General features: G+C 39.3%; 3 protein-coding genes across 7 annotated transcripts in view; 1 reads left to right on the forward strand and 2 right to left on the reverse strand.

Moving 5' to 3' along the window:
• Positions 1–892: 892 nt before the first annotated feature.
• On the forward strand, positions 893–7,045 carry LOC129088851 (TOX high mobility group box family member 4-A-like). 2 transcript variants are annotated; one of them, XM_054596096.1, is made up of 9 exons: positions 893–1,725; positions 1,832–1,897; positions 2,252–2,548; positions 2,671–2,916; positions 3,056–3,388; positions 3,519–3,599; positions 3,701–4,411; positions 6,109–6,251; positions 6,345–7,045. In XM_054596096.1, the coding sequence occupies exons 1-9, from the start codon at positions 1,627–1,629 to the stop codon at positions 6,400–6,402; spliced, it is 2,034 nt and encodes a 677-aa protein (XP_054452071.1). In that variant the 5' UTR covers positions 893–1,626; the 3' UTR covers positions 6,403–7,045. The 2 variants fall into 2 exon arrangements, with proteins under 2 accessions (XP_054452071.1, XP_054452070.1); XM_054596095.1 differs by having other exon boundaries at positions 894–1,725; positions 2,249–2,548.
• Positions 7,046–11,361: 4,316 nt separating this feature from the next.
• Positions 11,362–15,031, reverse strand: LOC129089115 (E3 ubiquitin/ISG15 ligase TRIM25-like). 3 transcript variants are annotated; one of them, XM_054596475.1, is made up of 7 exons: positions 14,959–15,031; positions 13,893–14,179; positions 13,443–13,763; positions 13,034–13,126; positions 12,869–12,953; positions 12,696–12,785; positions 11,362–11,889 (listed from the first exon to the last, which is right to left on the reverse strand). In XM_054596475.1, the coding sequence occupies exons 2-7, from the start codon at positions 14,148–14,150 to the stop codon at positions 11,813–11,815; spliced, it is 924 nt and encodes a 307-aa protein (XP_054452450.1). In that variant the 5' UTR covers positions 14,151–14,179; positions 14,959–15,031; the 3' UTR covers positions 11,362–11,812. The 3 variants fall into 3 exon arrangements, with proteins under 3 accessions (XP_054452450.1, XP_054452451.1, XP_054452449.1); XM_054596476.1 differs by lacking the exon at positions 14,959–15,031 and having other exon boundaries at positions 13,443–13,760; positions 13,893–14,428; XM_054596474.1 differs by lacking the exon at positions 14,959–15,031 and having other exon boundaries at positions 13,893–14,428.
• A 1,478-nt stretch (positions 15,032–16,509) lies between these two features.
• si:rp71-1g18.1 (uncharacterized protein LOC559922 homolog) overlaps positions 16,510–18,588 on the reverse strand; it is a 3,474-nt gene continuing 1,395 nt past the window's right edge. For both annotated transcript variants that reach the window (XM_054596366.1, XM_054596367.1), the window contains exon 4: positions 16,510–17,688. In XM_054596366.1, coding sequence (XP_054452341.1) covers positions 16,718–17,688 — 971 coding nt within the window. In that variant the 3' untranslated portion in view covers positions 16,510–16,717. The remainder of the gene's footprint in view (positions 17,689–18,588) is intronic.

An 18,588-nucleotide genomic window follows, 5' to 3' on the forward strand; every position in this document is an offset into this window, starting at 1 on the left:
CATAAACGATTTGGTAGAATTGATTAAAAGATTTAGTTAGAAGTGGAATGATGCAACTTGCTGACCCCCGACTATGGAGAAGGCAGAATGATCTGTAATTTATGATGTTCTCGATCCTGTTTAGCAGTCTAACTGATATTAAATTTACTTATTAAACAATTCAGCCATCAATCTAACCCAATGATTGCAGGGTCCGTCAGGTAAGTTGTCCACTTTCCTATATTTATCTTAAGCATCAAAAGAAAGAAACACGTACCACTTCCTCAATTCTCCAACAGTAAAGACTTTCAAATTATTAGTGGTCATTCTGATTTAAACAATGCTTTTGTAACTACTAAGCTCTTGCTAGTAAAAACAATGATACAACTTCAAATAATAGACACCATACATGTACATTAATATTCACTTAATATGATTTTAAAAACAACTGTTTTGAACTTTCAGGGACTACTTTCTTTGCTCGCATGAGAGTGGGGGTAAAGAGGCTCGGTGTATTTAAATTGGGAGAATGGGGAAGCAGGCCATTTGAACAAAAACAAAATATAAATCATGTTGGATTTGATTTAAAGGTTGTTTTAATTTTGTTAAGAAAAATGGATATACCAACAAAAAACAACGAATAATATCACAACATAGTCATTTTAAATGCATGCCAGGGTGCATTGACATGGTGCTTTGAAGGTCAAAAGACGTCAAATCCAGGCTAACTGTGGTTTTAATAGTAAACAAAAGTGAGTTCAAGCGATTACGTGTTATATTGTAGCAAAGCCTGAGTTTATTTGTTGTCCTTTTTGAAGTGCACAGAGCGAGCAGAGATTGGAGGAGAGTCAATTGGCTTAATTTCCGCTTGAGGTCGGAAGTGCTGCCTTCAGGGCCCTTTTCTATCCTCGTACATGGAATATTAAAAACAATCCAATTTGTCGTAAATATAAAAAGGTAGTTGGATCATCTGGTGACTGCCGTTTCATTTATGACTTTAAACAAAAGTGGAAACGAGTATATCTGACATTTTACTTGCTATTTAAATTGGCCAAACAAAACGCACAGCTAACAAACATGGATGTAAATAATGCTAACAGTTAACGCTCAGCAAGCTATTTGTTTCTTAACCCTCACGTTTTAGCAAGTCACATAGGTGGGAGAAGGTTACTCAATAGCACTGTCATAACGTTATGTGTATCATGTAGGCGCTTGAGTACCGCTATGTGTTTAATGAAACAATCGCCCTTCTTTCCGACGGCCCGTGAACGCAGCGCTAGCTCTGGTTCGGACATGGTGGTAGCATCACACCAGCGTATGAATGGGTTTGTGTCGGGCCTCCTGTAAGCTTTGCTCCCCGGGGAGCTAATACATATTATTTTGATAACTTATTATTTGGCTGTTATCAGCCTACAATCACTCCTTTCCCCAGGTCTGCCTGGGCCTTCAAAGATAACATATCTTAGCTCACTCTCCTCGACCATAATGGTATGCTAACCGGTGGCAGAGATTAGCTAGCAAGCCGCTAGCAACTTTAGTTAATGTTGAGGTAGCTAGTTGACTTAAATGGGTAGGACATGAGATATTACACTTCTCGACAAAGTATAAAACGTGTGTGATTGTTTGTTCGGAGTGAATCATCTCAAAATGGACCTCAATTTCTACTCTGACCTGTCTGATGCCCAAAATGTTGATTCAGAGTTTTTGGACACCCAAGCCTATGGTGGATACTCTGAGGAAAACAAGGTAACTCACCATCACCAGTGTTTAATTCAAAAGGTCGGCTTTGACTCATGTAAATGCTGACATTGGATATTAGCTGGTGACGGCATATGCTAACGGTCTGTTTCAGTTCACAGAAGGCGGCGACAGTTATCTGACCATCAGTGGAGCGGGACACCCTTTTCTGTCCGCCGAGGTGAGTGACTTAACGCGAGCTAAGGTTCCCTGAAGACTCTAAATTGCCCGTAGGTGTGGATGTGAGTGTGAGTGGTTGTCTGTCTATATATGTCTGCCCTGTGACAGACTGGCGACCTGTCCAGGGTGAACCCTGCCTTCGCCCATTGACAGCTGGGATCGGCTCCAGCACCCCTGCGACCCTTAACTGGATAAGCAGGTTACGAAAATGAATGAATGAATGAATGAATGAATAAGTCCAGCACCATGGTAACGGTAGTGCAGGGTAACACGTCTTCACTGTACCGCTCTGTGCACGTGTTTCAGTTCAGTGAGGACTGACCCATCTCCATGTCTCTTTCTCCACATATAGCAGACGTTCCATACTCCCAGTCTCGGGGATGAGGTTTTCGAGATTCCCCCCATCTCCCTTGATCCAGACCCGACTCTGAGCATCAGTGATGGAGTCTCCCACTTTGAGTTGACGGATGGGTCAGGCGGCGCAGGGGGACCTTCGGGCTCCCGTAGCCTCGTCAGTAACCTGGTGGTGGAGGCCAATGACCCTTCCTTTGCTTCCACCTTTGTGAACTCTGGGTCTCAAGGCCTGGAGCAGCTGAACCTTGGGGCAATGGGCCAAGGTGGAGGGGGAGCCCTGCTGAGCTCCTCTGCTCTGGTGAGTATCTGGTACCTGTGGTACCTTAACCGGAAGCGCTGTTTTGGTGTGTTTGAATGTTAGTTGTCCTTGAATGGAGTAAATAGTTGTTTGCAACTTTTTGTGTTCAAATCCCTCTGCAGGAACTGGGTAATTCCAGTGGTTCACATTTCAGCAGTTCGTCCCCCATGACCATTGATGTCCAACTTGGTGACATCAGTCATGGTCTTTTGGGAAGCAGCCATTTGAGCACCATTAACCCGTCTGAGCTGGCACTTGGTCTTGGGGGTGATAAAATGGGGAATTTTTCAGAAACACACGAGCAGCCACTCTCAGCAACACCATCCCCAGCTGGCTCCCTGCAGGATGAGGACATGGATGATTTCAAGGTGAGAGGTTACTACCTTAATGTTTGCTCACATGCATTCTGGAAGCCTTGTATTCATGTATGTTAGATTATGTGCTATGTTTTAGATCATACAGCTAATACGTCTTCTCCCCTGTCTTCCACTTTTCCATCCTTCTCAGAGGAGTGTGCTGGTAGACTCCCCCTTGTATCTCTCCTCTTCCCTCTCCCACATGTCCTCCCACCAAGCTCCTACATCTTCCGTGTCTCTGGCTACAGCCAGGAGGGGCGGGGGAAAGCCGGCCACACTGGCCTCAATGACTGCGGCAGTGGGAACTAAGAAAGGAAAGAAGAAGAAAGACCCAAACGAGCCACAGAAGCCCGTCTCAGCATATGCGTTGTTCTTCAGAGACACCCAGGCAGCCATTAAGGGCCAGAACCCCAACGCCTCTTTTGGGGAAGTGTCAAAGATTGTGGCCTCCATGTGGGACAGCCTGGCTGAGGAACAGAAGCAGGTATAAGGATGCTTTTATATATATATATATATATATATATATATATATATATATATATAATGAATATCCTGTCAGTTTTGGGGGAGAGAAATTTGATTTACAACAATGGTACTTGTCTTGTCTTTTCTAGGTGTATAAGAGAAAGACCGAAGCAGCCAAAAAGGAGTATTTTAAAGCAATGGCAGCGTATAGAGAAAACCAGCTCACACTGGTAAGATCATGCTGTTCTCTAAATGAAAACCAGGTAATTGCTGTATGGGATTTTCATTCATATTGCTTTTGTATGTTTCTTTGAATCTGTCTTCTCAACAGCCTGCCACTGAGGAGATGGAGACCGCCCCTTCACCGCCTCCACCGGTAGTCAGTCTGGCACCTGGAGCCTTTAATTTAGCTGGTCAACAGGCCATCCGACTGCCTACCAACAATATGGAAGAGAACACCATAACCAACATTTGTGCCTCCAACATCATCCTGGACGTCCCAGAGATGACCACCCGTTCCCGCACTGGCGCAAACAAAGCCCCCGCTCCAGCAGCTCTGGTACCCCCGTCCATCACAAAGATCATAATCCCAAAGCACATGTTGCAGATGGGGGGCCAGGTGGTGACTGTGTTGCCCAGAGGGGTCCGTACTTTGCAGCCCACATTGGTAGTGCCGGGTGCCTCTCGTCAACCACCTCCGCTGCAGCAGATGCAGAACACACCACCTCCTCCGCGGCTCCAGCAAATGGCGCCAGCACCTCCACCTTTACAGGCCAAGCCCCGCGAGGGAAACCCCACGCTAGGTCTCCCTGTGTCCGTCACGGCTACATCTCCACCTCCACTCCAGATAAAGATAGTTCCTGCGTCCTTGCAGGGCAAAGACGCCATGCCAATTATCGTCCCTAATACAATGGCTATGTCATCTACCGCAACTACATTTGCTCAGTCTGCACCAGTCGTGTCGGTACAGGTGTTGAATTCTGCAGACACGTCGGGCAACACGGATGATGACATAGTTACAGAAGTGCTGCATTCAGAAGAGGTACATGTTCTTTATTCATTGCTATTGTTTGTTTGTTTGAGGCTGTGTAAGACCTTGTTCATCCACAAATAACTCTTTGATTTTAATGATGACAATTTGACAACTTTGCATATTTCAGTTATTTTTGAAGCTGACTCATAATTTAGCCTCAGAAAACAGGTGGCTGTTGTCGTAGCAACATATTCCCAACTGTCAGAGGTGCAGGCTATTATTCAAGTCAAATGGGTCAAAGTTTTAACGCAACTGACAATCTCTGCCATTTTCTGCCTCACAAGTCAGAAGATGTTAAACATTATCCCTCTCACTTACTGCAACAATAGTGCCAATAAATCTTGGCTTTGAATCAGTGGATGTTATTAAGATGCCAAAAAATGCCAAAAAACCCTCTTCTTGTAAAGGCACAATGAGTAGGATTTTCCCGGGGGAAAAAAGTATAGATTGAAACAAAAATAATCCCCCTGAACTCATGAATCAATAGAAGTGTGTGTCTGTATCTGCAGAGACCCTGCCCTCTGCTTGTATTTTCTCTTTTCTTTAAAATTTTCTGTGTTCGGGACTTTTCTGGGCGTCAAACTCTATAAAAGCGTAGACTAGGTGCCGGAATCTAAGTACACATCCAAGAAGCTTAAAAAATGGTGGACATGGCGACAAAAAAACGTAACTTCTGGTGTCTCTGTTGACATTCCTGCGCTGAGTTTATTAGCGACAGTTTATGGTTCATTAACTCCACAAAAACTTTGTTACATGAACAAGACACAAAGTGTCGTCAATCATCCTTTACTCACTCACTTTCAGTTCTTCACAGCATAGCTGCTTATTCTGCCTCTCTGATTGGTTACACAGTATGTCAGTCTACTCTCTTTTACCTGTTGCAACCTGGCTCAAAGGCTGCAACAAAAATGGGACAACAGACAAGACAAGTTTATAAAAACAGACAAGTTTATAAAAATGATAATCAAAGCATATTTATTTACAAACAGGGCAAAAAAAATGTAACAAACATGGAAAGTCAGTAATCAGTCATGTGTGTCATCTGGATGTGTGAAAATTGCTGTACCAAACCAAAACAGCAGCAGGGTCAGCCAGGGAAGAAAGAGCAAACTCTGTTGAGGTGGTGAGCTTTTATCCAGAAAGACAAAGGACACAGGTACCCTTATGGGGTGGAGGGGTTGTCACATGCCCAATACCTTGACAGACAGGAAGGGGGGAGAGACCATAGAAGCAGCAGCTAGAGTTATGGCAGAAGCTATGGTGTCCAAGAAAAGTGTAGTAAGTGAGTTCTCTAAATAAATAAGAAGAAACTCTGTGTTCAGAGAAATTATTTAAAAGTAAAAAGTTCCAATCAGAGGAAGGATGCAGGAACATTTCCAAGGCACTGCTTCCCATGCAAGTGTACACAGATAGGGCAGTTTCATACAGATGATTTGGAAGAAATGCACTTTATACATGTACACATCTAATCACACAGCTGTCAAAGTTGCCTCCACTAATCACTGACTTGACTCGGATGCATTCAGGTATTTGTGTTTTCTATCTGTTGACTGTGGCATGAAATCTATTTATCTTGATCTGGGAGAAAATCCTATTTACATTCACTTTGAAGTTAATTTAAAGTTAAAAAACAATAATACAAAAAGAAAAAGTACTTGGTACTCAATATTAATGATGCTCTTCCATGTATTTCCTTCTTTTTATAGGAAGAGATGGAGGTGAATGGGTCCGGTGATGCCACCTCTATGAGAAGTTTGTGTGTGAGGACGGGCTGTAACAACCCAGCTGTAGAGAGTGACGACTGGGACAGAGAATACTGCAGCAACGAATGTGTGGCCACTCACTGCAGGTGTGTAGAGGTTTGAAACATGCACTACATTTTGTTTTCAGCCGACATTTAATAACTTTTCTGAACTTTATATTTTCGGTTTTCTTTTTTCAGAGCTATATTTCAGGCATGGTGCTCGATCAGGAATCAGACCATGGGACTAGTGAAATGAGCAGCTACCAATCACGTCATCAGAACACTTGTTTTTCACTTGGAGTGGAGTTAGGCCAGAAATTCCATGTTAGTATTTTGGGCAAACTGACTATTGTAATGAAATGTAAGGATAAAAATTAGTGTTATGTATACAGTTTTTAGTCAGGCATCAACGGACTTCAAGGCAGCTAGAGAAAAAAATCAGCACAATGAAGTAAGTCATCAGGAAATGGTATTCTTTTTTTAACCCATACAGGTCAACTCATACTTGTTTACTGTAAATTGGGAGTTTATTTCGCACGCTCTAACAAAGAATATTTCAACATTTTTACAGCTGGTTTTGACATGATTGTACAGTACTCACTGATTTGAAATTCATGCTCTAATGTTTTGGTGTTTCATCATATGCAAGCAAAACAGCAATTTCAATTCTTTCTCAACTACTAACTTAGGCTGAAATATGTCTTAGTGTTTGTGGGAAAACAAATGGTTCCACTGTATACCTTGTTTTTGTACTGAGAATAGCGGCCTTTTAGGTTTAATATTGCCTTCATTTTTTGTAAAACATTCTGTTCAGATTATTGTCGTTAAAAAAAGGCTTGACTGTCATGTTTTCTTAATAAATGAACAGACTTGCTCAAACCAGTTTCTCTTTCTGCCATGTCTCTTAAAGCAGAACTAACTCTTGTTATTAATGCTATGCTCTGTTGAATAAACTGCTACAGCCTGACCTCATCTGGTAAGACCAGTAGTTTATGGTGGTTAAGTTAGAAACCTTTATGTAAATGTTGCTGTGTAACTGACGTTACAGAGTCAGTTTGGTGTTATGTGACTCCTCCCTACCAATGTTACTGCAAAGCTACATTTTTGACATATTCCATTAGCTAGTACTTGGCACTTATGGCCAAAATGGCTTGTGTTTGCAAAAGTTTCAAAGATTCAGATTGTTTTCAATTCCTTTATTGCTTAGAGTGGAGAAGCTGTAATGCTATTAACCAGGGTACCAGCGGGGTCTTAAAACGTTATTTATTTTACAAAGGTCTAAAAAAATGTTCTTGTCCATTTTTTTAATTAAATAAATACTGTTACGCCATAAATAACTTTCAAATGTACACAATGTTTTGTGTGTGTGTCTAACATCACAATTTTGTGTAACTTGGATTTTACATGACAGGACAAGAGTCAGTTGTGAGTGTCCATCGAAACTTAACGCAACTTAAATAAGGCTACCGACTGTTTAAAGCCACCTTCCTGTAACCATGTAATGTAACTAAAGTGACTACCATTTAAACATTTTTGATGATTGTTGTTAAAAGTCCACAGTAAGCAGAAGTGTTTTGGTTCCCCTACCCACGAGCACCATGGTCCAACATGGCTAAATACTGGTCGTTGCCTGCTCATTTGGCTTTTGCCATCAGCCTTTTGGTAGTTTTCACTGAAGCTTCCAGCTTGAAAAATTTCCCATTGCTTGAAAATATAATTGTATTGTATATCAATAAAAAGGATAATTTTGAAAAAGCCATGAAAATGTCAAAAAAGTTATCAAAAAGTCATAATATAGTACCTTGAATAAGTCAGTATTGTATATCGTAAAAACTTAATTCATACTATAGTATGTCAAAAATAGCCATAAAAAATCATTGTATTGCGTGTCGAAAAAAGTTATAAAATATGTCTAGTATAGTGTATATAAAGAAGTAATCAAAAAGTCATAGTATAGTATGTCGAACAAAATCCTAAAAAGGTCAGAGTATCTTATGTCAAAAAAAGTCATCATAAGTCATGGTATAGCATGTTGAAAAAGTTATCAAAAAGTTAAGTATAGCATAGTGTATAAAGTAATGAAAAGTCATAATAAAGTATGTAGAATAAGTCATAGTATATTGCGTCGATAAGTCATAAATAATTGAAATTATAGTATGTAAAAAAAATCAGTTTAGTATGACGAAAAAATTCATAACAATTCATATTATATGTCGACAATACTCATAGTATAGTATGTTTTAAAAAGGCATAGTATAGTATGCTGTCAAAAGTCAAAAAAAATGCTATTATAGTATGTTGAAAATAGTTAATAAAAATTCATATTATAGTATGTTTGATGCTGTCATCTGCTATTATAGTATGTTGAAAATAGTTAATAAAAATTCATATTATAGTATGTTTGAAAAAAGGCATTAAAAAGTCATAGTATATTATATTGATGAAAGTCATAAATAATTAAAAGTAAATACATGTAAAATAAATCATAATATGTTGAAAAAGTCACATAAAAGTCATAGTATAGTATACAGGAAAACGTCATTGTGTGGTATGTCAAAAAAATGTATAGTATCATAGTTAAAAATTCATAGTATAATATGTCGAAAAAAGTCATGAGAAACTCAAAAAAAAGTAATACAAAATTAATTTTATAGTATATTGAAAATAGTTATTGAATTCTATGTTCAAAAAAAGTCATAGCATATTTCGAAAAAGTGATCAAAAGTCATGGTATAGTATTTCAAAAAAAGTCATAGTTTTGTTTGTCAAAAAGAGACATGAAAAAGTAAATGTATAGTATGTCGAAAAAGTTATAAAAAAGCCATAGTATAGTGTGCTGAAAAAAGTCATGAAATTCATAGTATGGTTTGAAGAAAAAAGTCATAGTAGTCATAGACATCCCAAACGGTCAGTAGGGAAACCCCCCTAAAATAACACAGTCCATGAAGACCCCCTGCACTTTGTGTCTCTAAACAATCATTTCTGTGTGTGTTATCAGTGGTTCAATTTAGGCTTAGCCCTAATCCCCAGTTACCTGACAAGTACCTCAGTAATTAATATTACAGACCAGACTTCAAAACTAAAAACTAGCTTTGAAACAATGACAATGAAGTGACAGAGTGGTGGACTGAAAACATCAGCCGTTGCTACTGTAGAGCTGGAATGGCTTTTGTAGCCTCAGTCCCAGAATTGATTTATTTGAATGGGAGAGCGGCACCGGAAACTGCTCCAATCAGGATACCCGGCTCCTCGGACGGGAAGATGGCGAGCAGTTCTCCAGCAGGTGTAACCAAACACGTACAGGGGACCAACCATCCTTCAGACATTCAAATCAAAATACTAAAATTATGGTTAAACACATAGATGGGTATCAGAAGTGGCCTTCACACCATTTTTTTTATTACACCAGTCATAGATGGTAGGCCATGAAATTGTCATACAAGTCATAGTTAAGTATGTCAAAAAAGTAACAACATTTTATTTAAAAAAAAAAAGAAAGCTTTTAAAAGGTCACAACAAAATATGCAGACAAAAATGAATATAATAGTATGCCAAAAAAGTCATGGTATAGTGTGCCGAAAAAAATCATAGTATAGTATGTCGAAAGATTTGATAATTTAATATTTTTAAAAATTAAAAAGAAATCATAGTATAGTAGGTCGAATAAACGTCAAAAAGTCATAGTATAGTATGTCAAGAAAAATCATAGTATAGTATGTCAAAAAAAGTATTGAAAAAGGTATAGCGGTAAAAAAGGCATCAAAAAGTCATAGTATGGCTAAAAGATTCATAGTTAAGTATGTTGAAAAAAGTAATGAAATAGTCATAGTATAGTATTTCATATTAGTCATAGTATAGTATGCTTAAACAAATCATTAAAAATGATAGTATACAGTGTCCAAAAAGTCCTGGAAAGTCACAATATTTTATGTTTAAAAGGACATACATTACTATGTTATATTTTGGCACATCATAGCATGTTTTGAACAGCCACTGCACTAGTTAGAAAAAAAACTTCACTACACGCAACTATAGGCATTCTCTCACTGGACTTTAAATACAACCCATCACCAGAGGGTGACATAACTCCTTTAGACACAATCTTGAACCCACATGCAGCCAACTCCACCTCAGGCAAGTGTTATTGATAAAGGATCTCCACTTTCCCTCATATTATATTTATGATTCACCTCTCCTCTCCCCTTCACATTGTGCTGCTCATTTACTGTCAGCTCATTTGTATCCAATATGAACAATGAATACTTCCTTTAAACTTACAAGGAAAGTAAGTAGGATTTGTGGGGCCCTACGCAGTTGGGTAGTCAGGCTATAGGATCAGTGGAGAAGCAATGGTTGGAGACGACTTGCAGAGCTGAACTGTCCCCCGTTACCGTTGGGACAGTCCAGCTTGGTTTTCACTTCTTTCTGCTGACTCCAAGGAAAGTACTGGCTTTGTCTAGATCCAACATGAGAAATCCTGAGAGATGGACAAACCATTTGGATTTACCCACACAGTTCGGATGCTACCCTTATTTATGATACATGCCCAAGGGAATTAAAAGGGGTAATGTATACGTTTTAGCCAGAATTTTAGTTGCTAACAATCAAAAAATGAACTGAAAGAATCAACAGAACATGAACTTGCAGTTTTGCATATATAGTCTATGTATCTAAAATTACATTGGCATACAAATGAAAACTTTTTGTGACTGCAGCCTGACTTGGTTAGGTACGAGCAGTAGCTTATAGTGGCTAATGCTGGCTAACTTTAAATTGATAATGCTCCGTAGCTAAAATAATTCAGCCGGACGTGTTTTTTACTTTTGTCACATTATCCTGTAATTGTCACTTGTTCTGCTATTCGGCAAAAGTTACATAGTCTTAAAATCACGTATTATCTGTGCATTTGTAGAATGTTTTGAGACTGCAGCATAACAATCACACCATGCACACCAGTATCCATGTTATGATCGATTATCTGAGTGTCATGATTACATTTGCAAGTAAACACCATATTCTGGTTTCCTAAACCTGGATATGTGAGCTGGAATACTGGAAACTAAGATACTGTGAACACTTCATGCAGGATTCTGAACCTTCTTTGCCATGTTCGCAGGTGCGTCCTCAAATCAAGTTTTATAACAATCAGATTGTAAAGCAAAAGAAACATGTTCATGCTGAAATAAAAGTAAAAGTCTAACAATAGTGATGAAAAATATCAGTTTATTGTTGCCGTCATCTTCCATTAATGAAGATTCAATAAAGCTCAACCAGAGAAGTAAATGTAAAAACCAAACGACTCAGTCTCAACTATTGAGGGAACTTAGTTGGTACAGAAACAATGCAGACGATCAGAAACATGGATATTACAATAATGATAACAGTAATGGGAATAATCATGTTCACATCATATATGATCAAAACAAGGACATTAATGTGCCTGTAAACACACTCATTGTCTGCTTATCTCTCTTGAATAAAAATAATGACTTTCAACCTCGTCTGACAGTACAAGGCACATGTTCTGATAGCATCTTCATCAGGCTAGTCAGCTTACTCTAACACAAAACACATAGTCCTCTCTGTATTGCCTTGTAAATTTCCCCGCTGTGGGACTAATAAAGGATTATCTTAGCTTATCTACCTAAGATTTCCATACCAAAGTTTCAAAATATCGTCTTTTGTACCTTGATCTTCTGTCTCTGGAGTTTGTGGCTCTTTATTGGATGATTAACCAAGAGTTCTATGTAGGGATAAAAATAAAAAAAGGTTATTCAGGTTGGCTGAGTCCATAAGAAGGTAAACCTATAAGTGGAGAAACAGTTGACTTCAACTGGAGTCAGATTTATTTGTATGTTTGTGATTTACACAGATGGAGATGGAGAACTTCTTCAATATGTATGACCATCAGCCTATTAAAAGGAATAGTTTGCCATTTTTTTCAATATACACTTATATGCAGTCTTGCTCAGTGTAAGAGAAGGACAGTGCTACTCTCATGTAGTGTACAATACTGTAAATATGAGGCTGGTTAACTTCGCTTAGCATAGCATTAAGACTGAAAGCATGGGAACCAACTAGCATGGAAACAAGCAAAGACTCCAGGAAGTCACTGTGCCTGACCAAGAAACAGTCCAACTCATAACCTGTGACACCACAACTTGTGGTCTTACACTTTGTTTTTAATTAAACAAGATGTGTGTAAATTGGTGAGAAGTGCTGTGGGTTTTGTTTCTGCTTCGCCCCTGCTAACAGCCTTCATGCTAAGCTAAGCTACCATCTGCTGACATGAGCTTCATATTTAACAGACAAATGTGAGAATCGTATTGTTCTTTTTAAAACACTAGCGAATAGGTGTATTTCCCAAAATGTTGACCTAATCTTTTGACACCCCAATACCCCCTAACAAATGTCACATGTTTTTATATGGTAGTTGAGATGTGCTCAACACAATAGACAAAGACTGTGAACAAATGTGTTATCATTTCCAGACTCTGGTTGTTGTCATGTCAGCAGGCAGCAGCGGGTGTGTGAAGCCTTCCTTCTTACCCGCAATGGTGGAATAAATGTGATGCACGCGGTTCTGCTGCTCATCCAACGCGTCTGTGAGCGTCTGGTTTTCCACAGAGTAGTTGTAAGCTGGTGGGAAACAAAGATACAACATCACATGCTTGTTCACACATACAAGCCACACACAATACTAGGGCCTGGTATTATCTTACCATAATACAGAACAATGAACCACAGACAGAGAAGCACCACTGTGACACTGTTGATGGACGAAAAGACGGGTTTCACTCTCTGTTTCTGTAAGGAAGAAAATACATATTAGATTAGTAAAGTGTTGAAACCAAACTGTAGACCCTTAAAAAGTTAACAGAGCTTACTTCATGTTTGATGTCTTCCTGAAGTTTTTTTACCGACTCAGTGGATTCTCCAATTTGCTCCTTAAGTATGTCAAAGCGTTGGTCCATGTACTCCTGTTGAATACATACAAAGCTCAACTTTAAATCCCTTAACATCCGGTTGTGATTTTATTTTCCCATAAGTAGCTTTATGTTGAAAAAATATCATCTTATCCTGCACCATCTGACAGTATCATATTATTTAGCTGTTTGAAAGTCAGACTTTCAGATTCTCAGCGACCAGAAAAAAAATGAATAATCCTGATTGTCCACAACACATGCAGCAACCGGAATTTCCTAAATCAGTGCAGTTAAACCCACTCTTTCTTATGACATAAAGATGCCAAGATTTTTTTTTTCTGTGTGTAAAAGTGTGTTATTCAAAACTCACAGTCAGCTGTCTCCGCAAGACAAAGGAGGCCTCAGTTGCCAGGTTGTGCTGCTTGCTCTCCAGGGCGCAAATGTTGCAGATGTAGCGCCTGGACGTGTTGCAGTAGAACCTCAGCACCTCGTCCTCGTGCTGTGGGCATTTCCTCTCCAGGAGGTCACCCAGAGGGCTCACCAAGGGGTGCCCCGTGAACACCGGCAGCTCCAGGTGGTCCTTGACGTGCTCTTTGCACAGAGACACCTCACACTTCAGGCACGTTTTGATGGCCAGAGTTTTTTTCTCCAGGCAGCAGTCGCAGTACACACTTTTTGTCTGCTTCTCCTGCTTACAAAATAAAAATCAGATATTTAGATGTGTGAAAAGGTTTGTACACAACCGTTTGTTTATTCTCTACGTCTTCAAAGTGTTATGATTAAAGTGATTGTAGTTGAAAAAGATGATTGTAGCAGATACCCTTCTCCTCCTGTTCATCCTGAAGTCCTCTATGATGTTGGCCAGTGCATAGCTCTTCTGTACCCCAATGATGGGTTCAAAATCTGCCCTACAGTCTGGACAACGGAAGGGAATGTCTGGGGAGTGATCCATCACCTTTTCCAGACAGCCCATACACATGCTGTGTCCACATGACAGCTGCCGGGGATCGTTAAAGATGTCCTGGCACACTGGACATGTCAGCAACTCCTCAAGCTTTGTTGAATCTGAATCTTCCATTCTTCATACCTCTTCTTTTAAGAGCACCACTGAGAATAAAAAGCGCAGTCAGGAAGGAGTTAACTGCAGTTTGTCCAGCACTTAGCTGCTGCCTTCAACACTTCTGTTACGTTTGTTATGAATAACCCACGAGCCTTAGCACAAGATAATCGGAGGTAATCAGTTAAAAAGTTAAGGCTGACAAACAGCAAACGTCCTCAGTGTAACTAGTTGTCTGTCTTCCGTAAACGCATTGCTGAAACTGAAAGCGCTGCTGTGTTTACGTGTTACTTCCTGGTTGGGCGGGGCCTAAAAGTTGGTCGAGAGCAAGCGTACCATGCCTCTGAATATGAGACTATTTTAAAGTTAGATACAGGATTACATAACCAAATATTATAGAACATAATTAAGACAGCAGTTGTTTAACTGTCAATTTTCTAAATTCATACAGACAATTCATACAAAAATAACATGTTTTGTGGGTTGATAGCAGCATCTATTCTGAGACTGACTTTATTTGTAGTTAGTTTGAGAATGTGTTAAATTATTGACTAATAATTGACTTAAAAAATGAATCTGGTCAATAAAACCGTCCCAAGCCCAATACTACTATTGTTACATGCAGACTGTCGTAGCTTTAATGTTAATGTTTCCACCTGTGGGTTCCCTCCCCGTCCATTCAGACAAAGTAACTTTCAATCAAACCTATTTACTTACTCTAAATATTCGTTCATCATCAAACACATCCAACGTTACTCATTACATTTATAACGTTATATTGTCTGCAACTTGCAAACATGGTTAACGTTACATTGCAAACAAAACTAACCTGCTAATAGCTCATTTAGCCTGACTTTTCATGCCGTACATTCACCAAAATAGAAATATTAAGTAAAAAACGCGGCCCAGGGTTGTATTACATATGTATTGGGTCATCTTTTCCTGTAACCCGGAGTTAACGGACAGAACTAATTAGTTAACTCCGTAGCAAAATTACACTTCCTGTTTACATCACACTGCATGATGGGAATCACAGATCGAATAAGACAAAATTCGTGCAAATTAACTTATTCGTCTTAGTAGTGGTGGAAAGTAAATAAGTACATTTACTGTATTGCACTTTTTTAGTACATTTTTTTTATTTAGGTATTTCTATCTTATATCTTTCTATGTTTAAGGTATTTCTATCTTATATCTTTCTATGTTTAAGGTATTTCTATCTTATATCTTTCTATGTTTAAGGTATTTCTATCTTATACTTTAACTCCACTAGATTTTGAAAGCCAGTATTTTGCTCTGCAACATTTCTTTAACCACTTGAGTTACTTTGCAGCTTTAGACCATCAATATTTAGTATGAATCCCTAAGAAAGTCTGATATATTAATGCAGACTATGGCTTCCCAGCAGAATATAGAGAAGTCAGAATTAGCCTCACCTTTAACAGCTGTAACATGAGCCATTCTGCATGATGAGCAAGCTTTTACCTTTTGTACGTTAAAGGAAGATTGTAAATGCATGAATTTTACTTGCAACAGTGTTTATGCACAGCATTATCGCTTCTTTTACTACCTTGTAACAGATCTAAACACTTCTCCCACGACATTACATTAGCCTTTTTCTGAAAATAACAAACCAGCTAATGTCTAGTGACTTAAACATTAGTCTTAAAGTGTTTTTAATCAATGATAATAACAAAAAATGTATATCTTATCAATTAAGCCATCAGTTACAACATATAAACCTCTTATAAAGGGTGGTTTATTAGAAAGCTGTACCCTTCCTCTATACTGATTGTACTATGTTGAGGATTTTTTTTTTTATTATTATCTATGCGTCACAAAAATGTATTTTTTAATAATACACAAGAAACTGTTAACTAGTAAAATAAGCTTTAAAATATGATAGGAAACATAAAAAAACTTGCAAAAAGAGAACATACAGAAGAAGTCTACATACATTCAGTTATCATAGCATGAATACAAAACAAAACAAAACACTTTTTGATAAGAGACATGGGTATAAAGATAAAAAGGCATAGAAAGACTAAAGATATACAAAAAAAAACCTCAGTTGAAGTACTTTGTAAAGAAGGGTTGGCAGGTGAGTATCTGTGTGTTTCCAAACCAAACTGTCCCAACTGGTACTTGAGCACATCGATAGTAAACCTGGTGTTCGGTGCAGGGAATTTTTTGCAGACTGATAATTTGTTTCTCAGAAGGTCAAATGTAAAAAAGGGTCCAGTATTTATTACAACCCTTGTACACTGTTCTGCAAACATTGGTCCACAATCACAAGAGGAAAAAACATGGCAAGGAATAAGAAACTAAGAATAATAAGAGAAACCATCAGTAGTATAAGCTTCTAAAAAAAATGCCCCCATCACAAATAATCCCCTTTTATTGGTCATTAAAAATATAACTTTTCTGGAATCAATCTGGATTACAATCTCTTTTTCTCTCATTGCTTTGACTTTTTAAAAAAAATCTAAACGTTACATGACAGTCATGAAAGCAATACAGTGTTTTCAGTCTGAGGTAAAAAAAAAGTGGTTCAACCACCACAACCACCACAACCACCTGCTGTTATTCTACTGCTTCAAGCCAGCAATTGTCCTGAATGAATGAACAAAGAATCCACACTGGCTCTGTTTGTGTTGCTCCAGATTCTTTACGATCCTGAACATCTTGCCACAAGTGGCGCAGTTGAAAGGCTTCTCCCCAGTGTGAAACCTCAGGTGTGTTTTCAGATTTTCTCGCAGACGGAAGCTTTTGCCGCAGTGCGTGCAGGTGTGCGGCCTCTGCCCCGTGTGGAACCTCAGGTGGCGACGGAGACTCTTCCTCAGTGCAAACGACTTGGAGCATGATGAGCACGGGTAGGGCTTTTCTCCTGAGTGAAAGCGCTCGTGCCGCCGGAGAATCTTCCTCCGCTTGAACGTCTTCCCACAGATGCTGCACGGGTATCCATCGCGTGAGTGGGTGACCACTTTCTGAAGCCGCCAAACGCCGTTTTCACAGGGGGTGAAGCAACAGAGGCGGTGGCCGGTGTGAAGACCTTGGTGGCGGCGGAGGTCTTTGGGCAGAGGCCAACCAGTTTTGTGGTTAGCATGATGACCTTTAGCAGCAGCGTCCTGAGGGTTCATCTCTGACTCAGGCACCATGAGAAAGTCCACCAGTTGTACTGCACAGGCACGCGTCAGCTTTTGGTCCGGAGAAGTCAGTTTCAGTTTCATGTGGAGGTTATGCTTTGTCTCCTTTGGCACTTGGATCCGTTCCCAAACCCCAACCGGAGCGGGAGTCACTGCTCCATCAGACAATGAGGGACTGTAGGCAGTGCCCTTGGCCGTGCTGACGCAGACTTGCTGAGGCTCGGGTTTAACAGTATTCTCTGGATTGTCAGGTTTAGGGGCTGGAGACTCTGGTTTGAGGATCAACGGGCAGACAAACTTAACTTTCTCCCCAGAAATGATATTGTGTGTATCTGGTTGGATCAGGAGAGGCTTCTGTTTAGCTGGAGAGCTTTGAGTGGGACCGTGTCTTAATGTCCATGTCTCTGCAGAGACTGAAAAATATCAACATGCATGTTTTAGTATAATGTACATTCCCACCATCCTTTTCTCATTCAGCTTCAACATCTCTCCACAGCTTTTAAATAAGCTATTGAGGTGAGGTGAAAAGTCTAGTGCACAGAGGTATTGCTCACACAACATTTTATGTTTTGCTCCTGAGCTCCAGGATGTTTTAAATACTAGTGTTAAGTTAGCATACGCCAAAAGCAGCAGTATTAGTTTAAGATGTTTGATAATTAGGCGCAGCAAATGTCAGAACATAACTGCATTGCAGTCCAGCGATGTTCTCACTGTACCACGTCTAAATCATTTTATACATACAAACTTTTAATGTAACTGCACACTTTACTGTGAGCTCCAGCAGAGTGGCTTCAGTCACGCCAATTACTCTGTGGTGTAGATGTGAATACTTATTACTAGAATGTAGAAAGGTTGGGTAGATGAGCAGGGTGTACAGTCTCACGGCTTACTTCTGAAGTACTGTATCACTTAACTAAGAAGTACTATGTTAGATATTTATAAGAAGAAGACTGTAGAATTTACATTCTACAAATATCAGGGTTTGTGGAGGGAGACACAAGTTTGTCTATGTTGTAGTTGCAAACAGCAGCCACTACATGTATGAATAAAGACACTTTTCACTGATGGCGCCTTTAAGCGGGACCATTTACGACAATTCCAAGTATTTGTTTTAATATGTCTCTCTGTGTAATGTTTATCCATCCATACGTCACTTTTCTAAAGTGCTTATGCTTAACAAAGCATGCCTTGCGACACGTGACAGTTTATGACAGGGATACTGTATGTTATGTTTATATTTGTCTGTATTTCTTCGACAAAATGCACATTTGAGGAAAAATATTAACAAAAATATAATTTGGATGATTTGGAGC

The sequence above is a fragment of the Anoplopoma fimbria genome, chromosome 3 (assembly GCF_027596085.1).
Source record: "Anoplopoma fimbria isolate UVic2021 breed Golden Eagle Sablefish chromosome 3, Afim_UVic_2022, whole genome shotgun sequence".
In the NCBI taxonomy this organism is placed as follows: domain Eukaryota; kingdom Metazoa; phylum Chordata; class Actinopteri; order Perciformes; family Anoplopomatidae; genus Anoplopoma; species Anoplopoma fimbria.

What these genes read in the sequence shown, in the direction of transcription:
- LOC129089115 (XM_054596475.1), bottom strand. Translation starts at nt 14,150, where the DNA reads ATGGAAGATTCAGATTCAACAAAGCTTGAGGAGTTGCTGACATGTCCA. An exon ending in AGGAAGACATCAAACATGAA is followed by an intron (nt 12,954 to 13,033) that starts GTAAGCTCTGTT and finishes TCTTCCTTACAG; the next exon opens with AAACAGAGAGTGAAACCCGT. An exon ending in GTTCATTGTTCTGTATTATG is followed by an intron (nt 12,786 to 12,868) that starts GTAAGATAATAC and finishes GTTTCCCACCAG; the next exon opens with CTTACAACTACTCTGTGGAA.
- LOC129088851 (XM_054596095.1), top strand. Translation starts at nt 1,627, where the DNA reads ATGGACCTCAATTTCTACTCTGACCTGTCTGATGCCCAAAATGTTGAT. An exon ending in AAGTGCTGCATTCAGAAGAG is followed by an intron (nt 4,412 to 6,108) that starts GTACATGTTCTT and finishes TTCTTTTTATAG; the next exon opens with GAAGAGATGGAGGTGAATGG. An exon ending in TGTGTGGCCACTCACTGCAG is followed by an intron (nt 6,252 to 6,344) that starts GTGTGTAGAGGT and finishes TTCTTTTTTCAG; the next exon opens with AGCTATATTTCAGGCATGGT.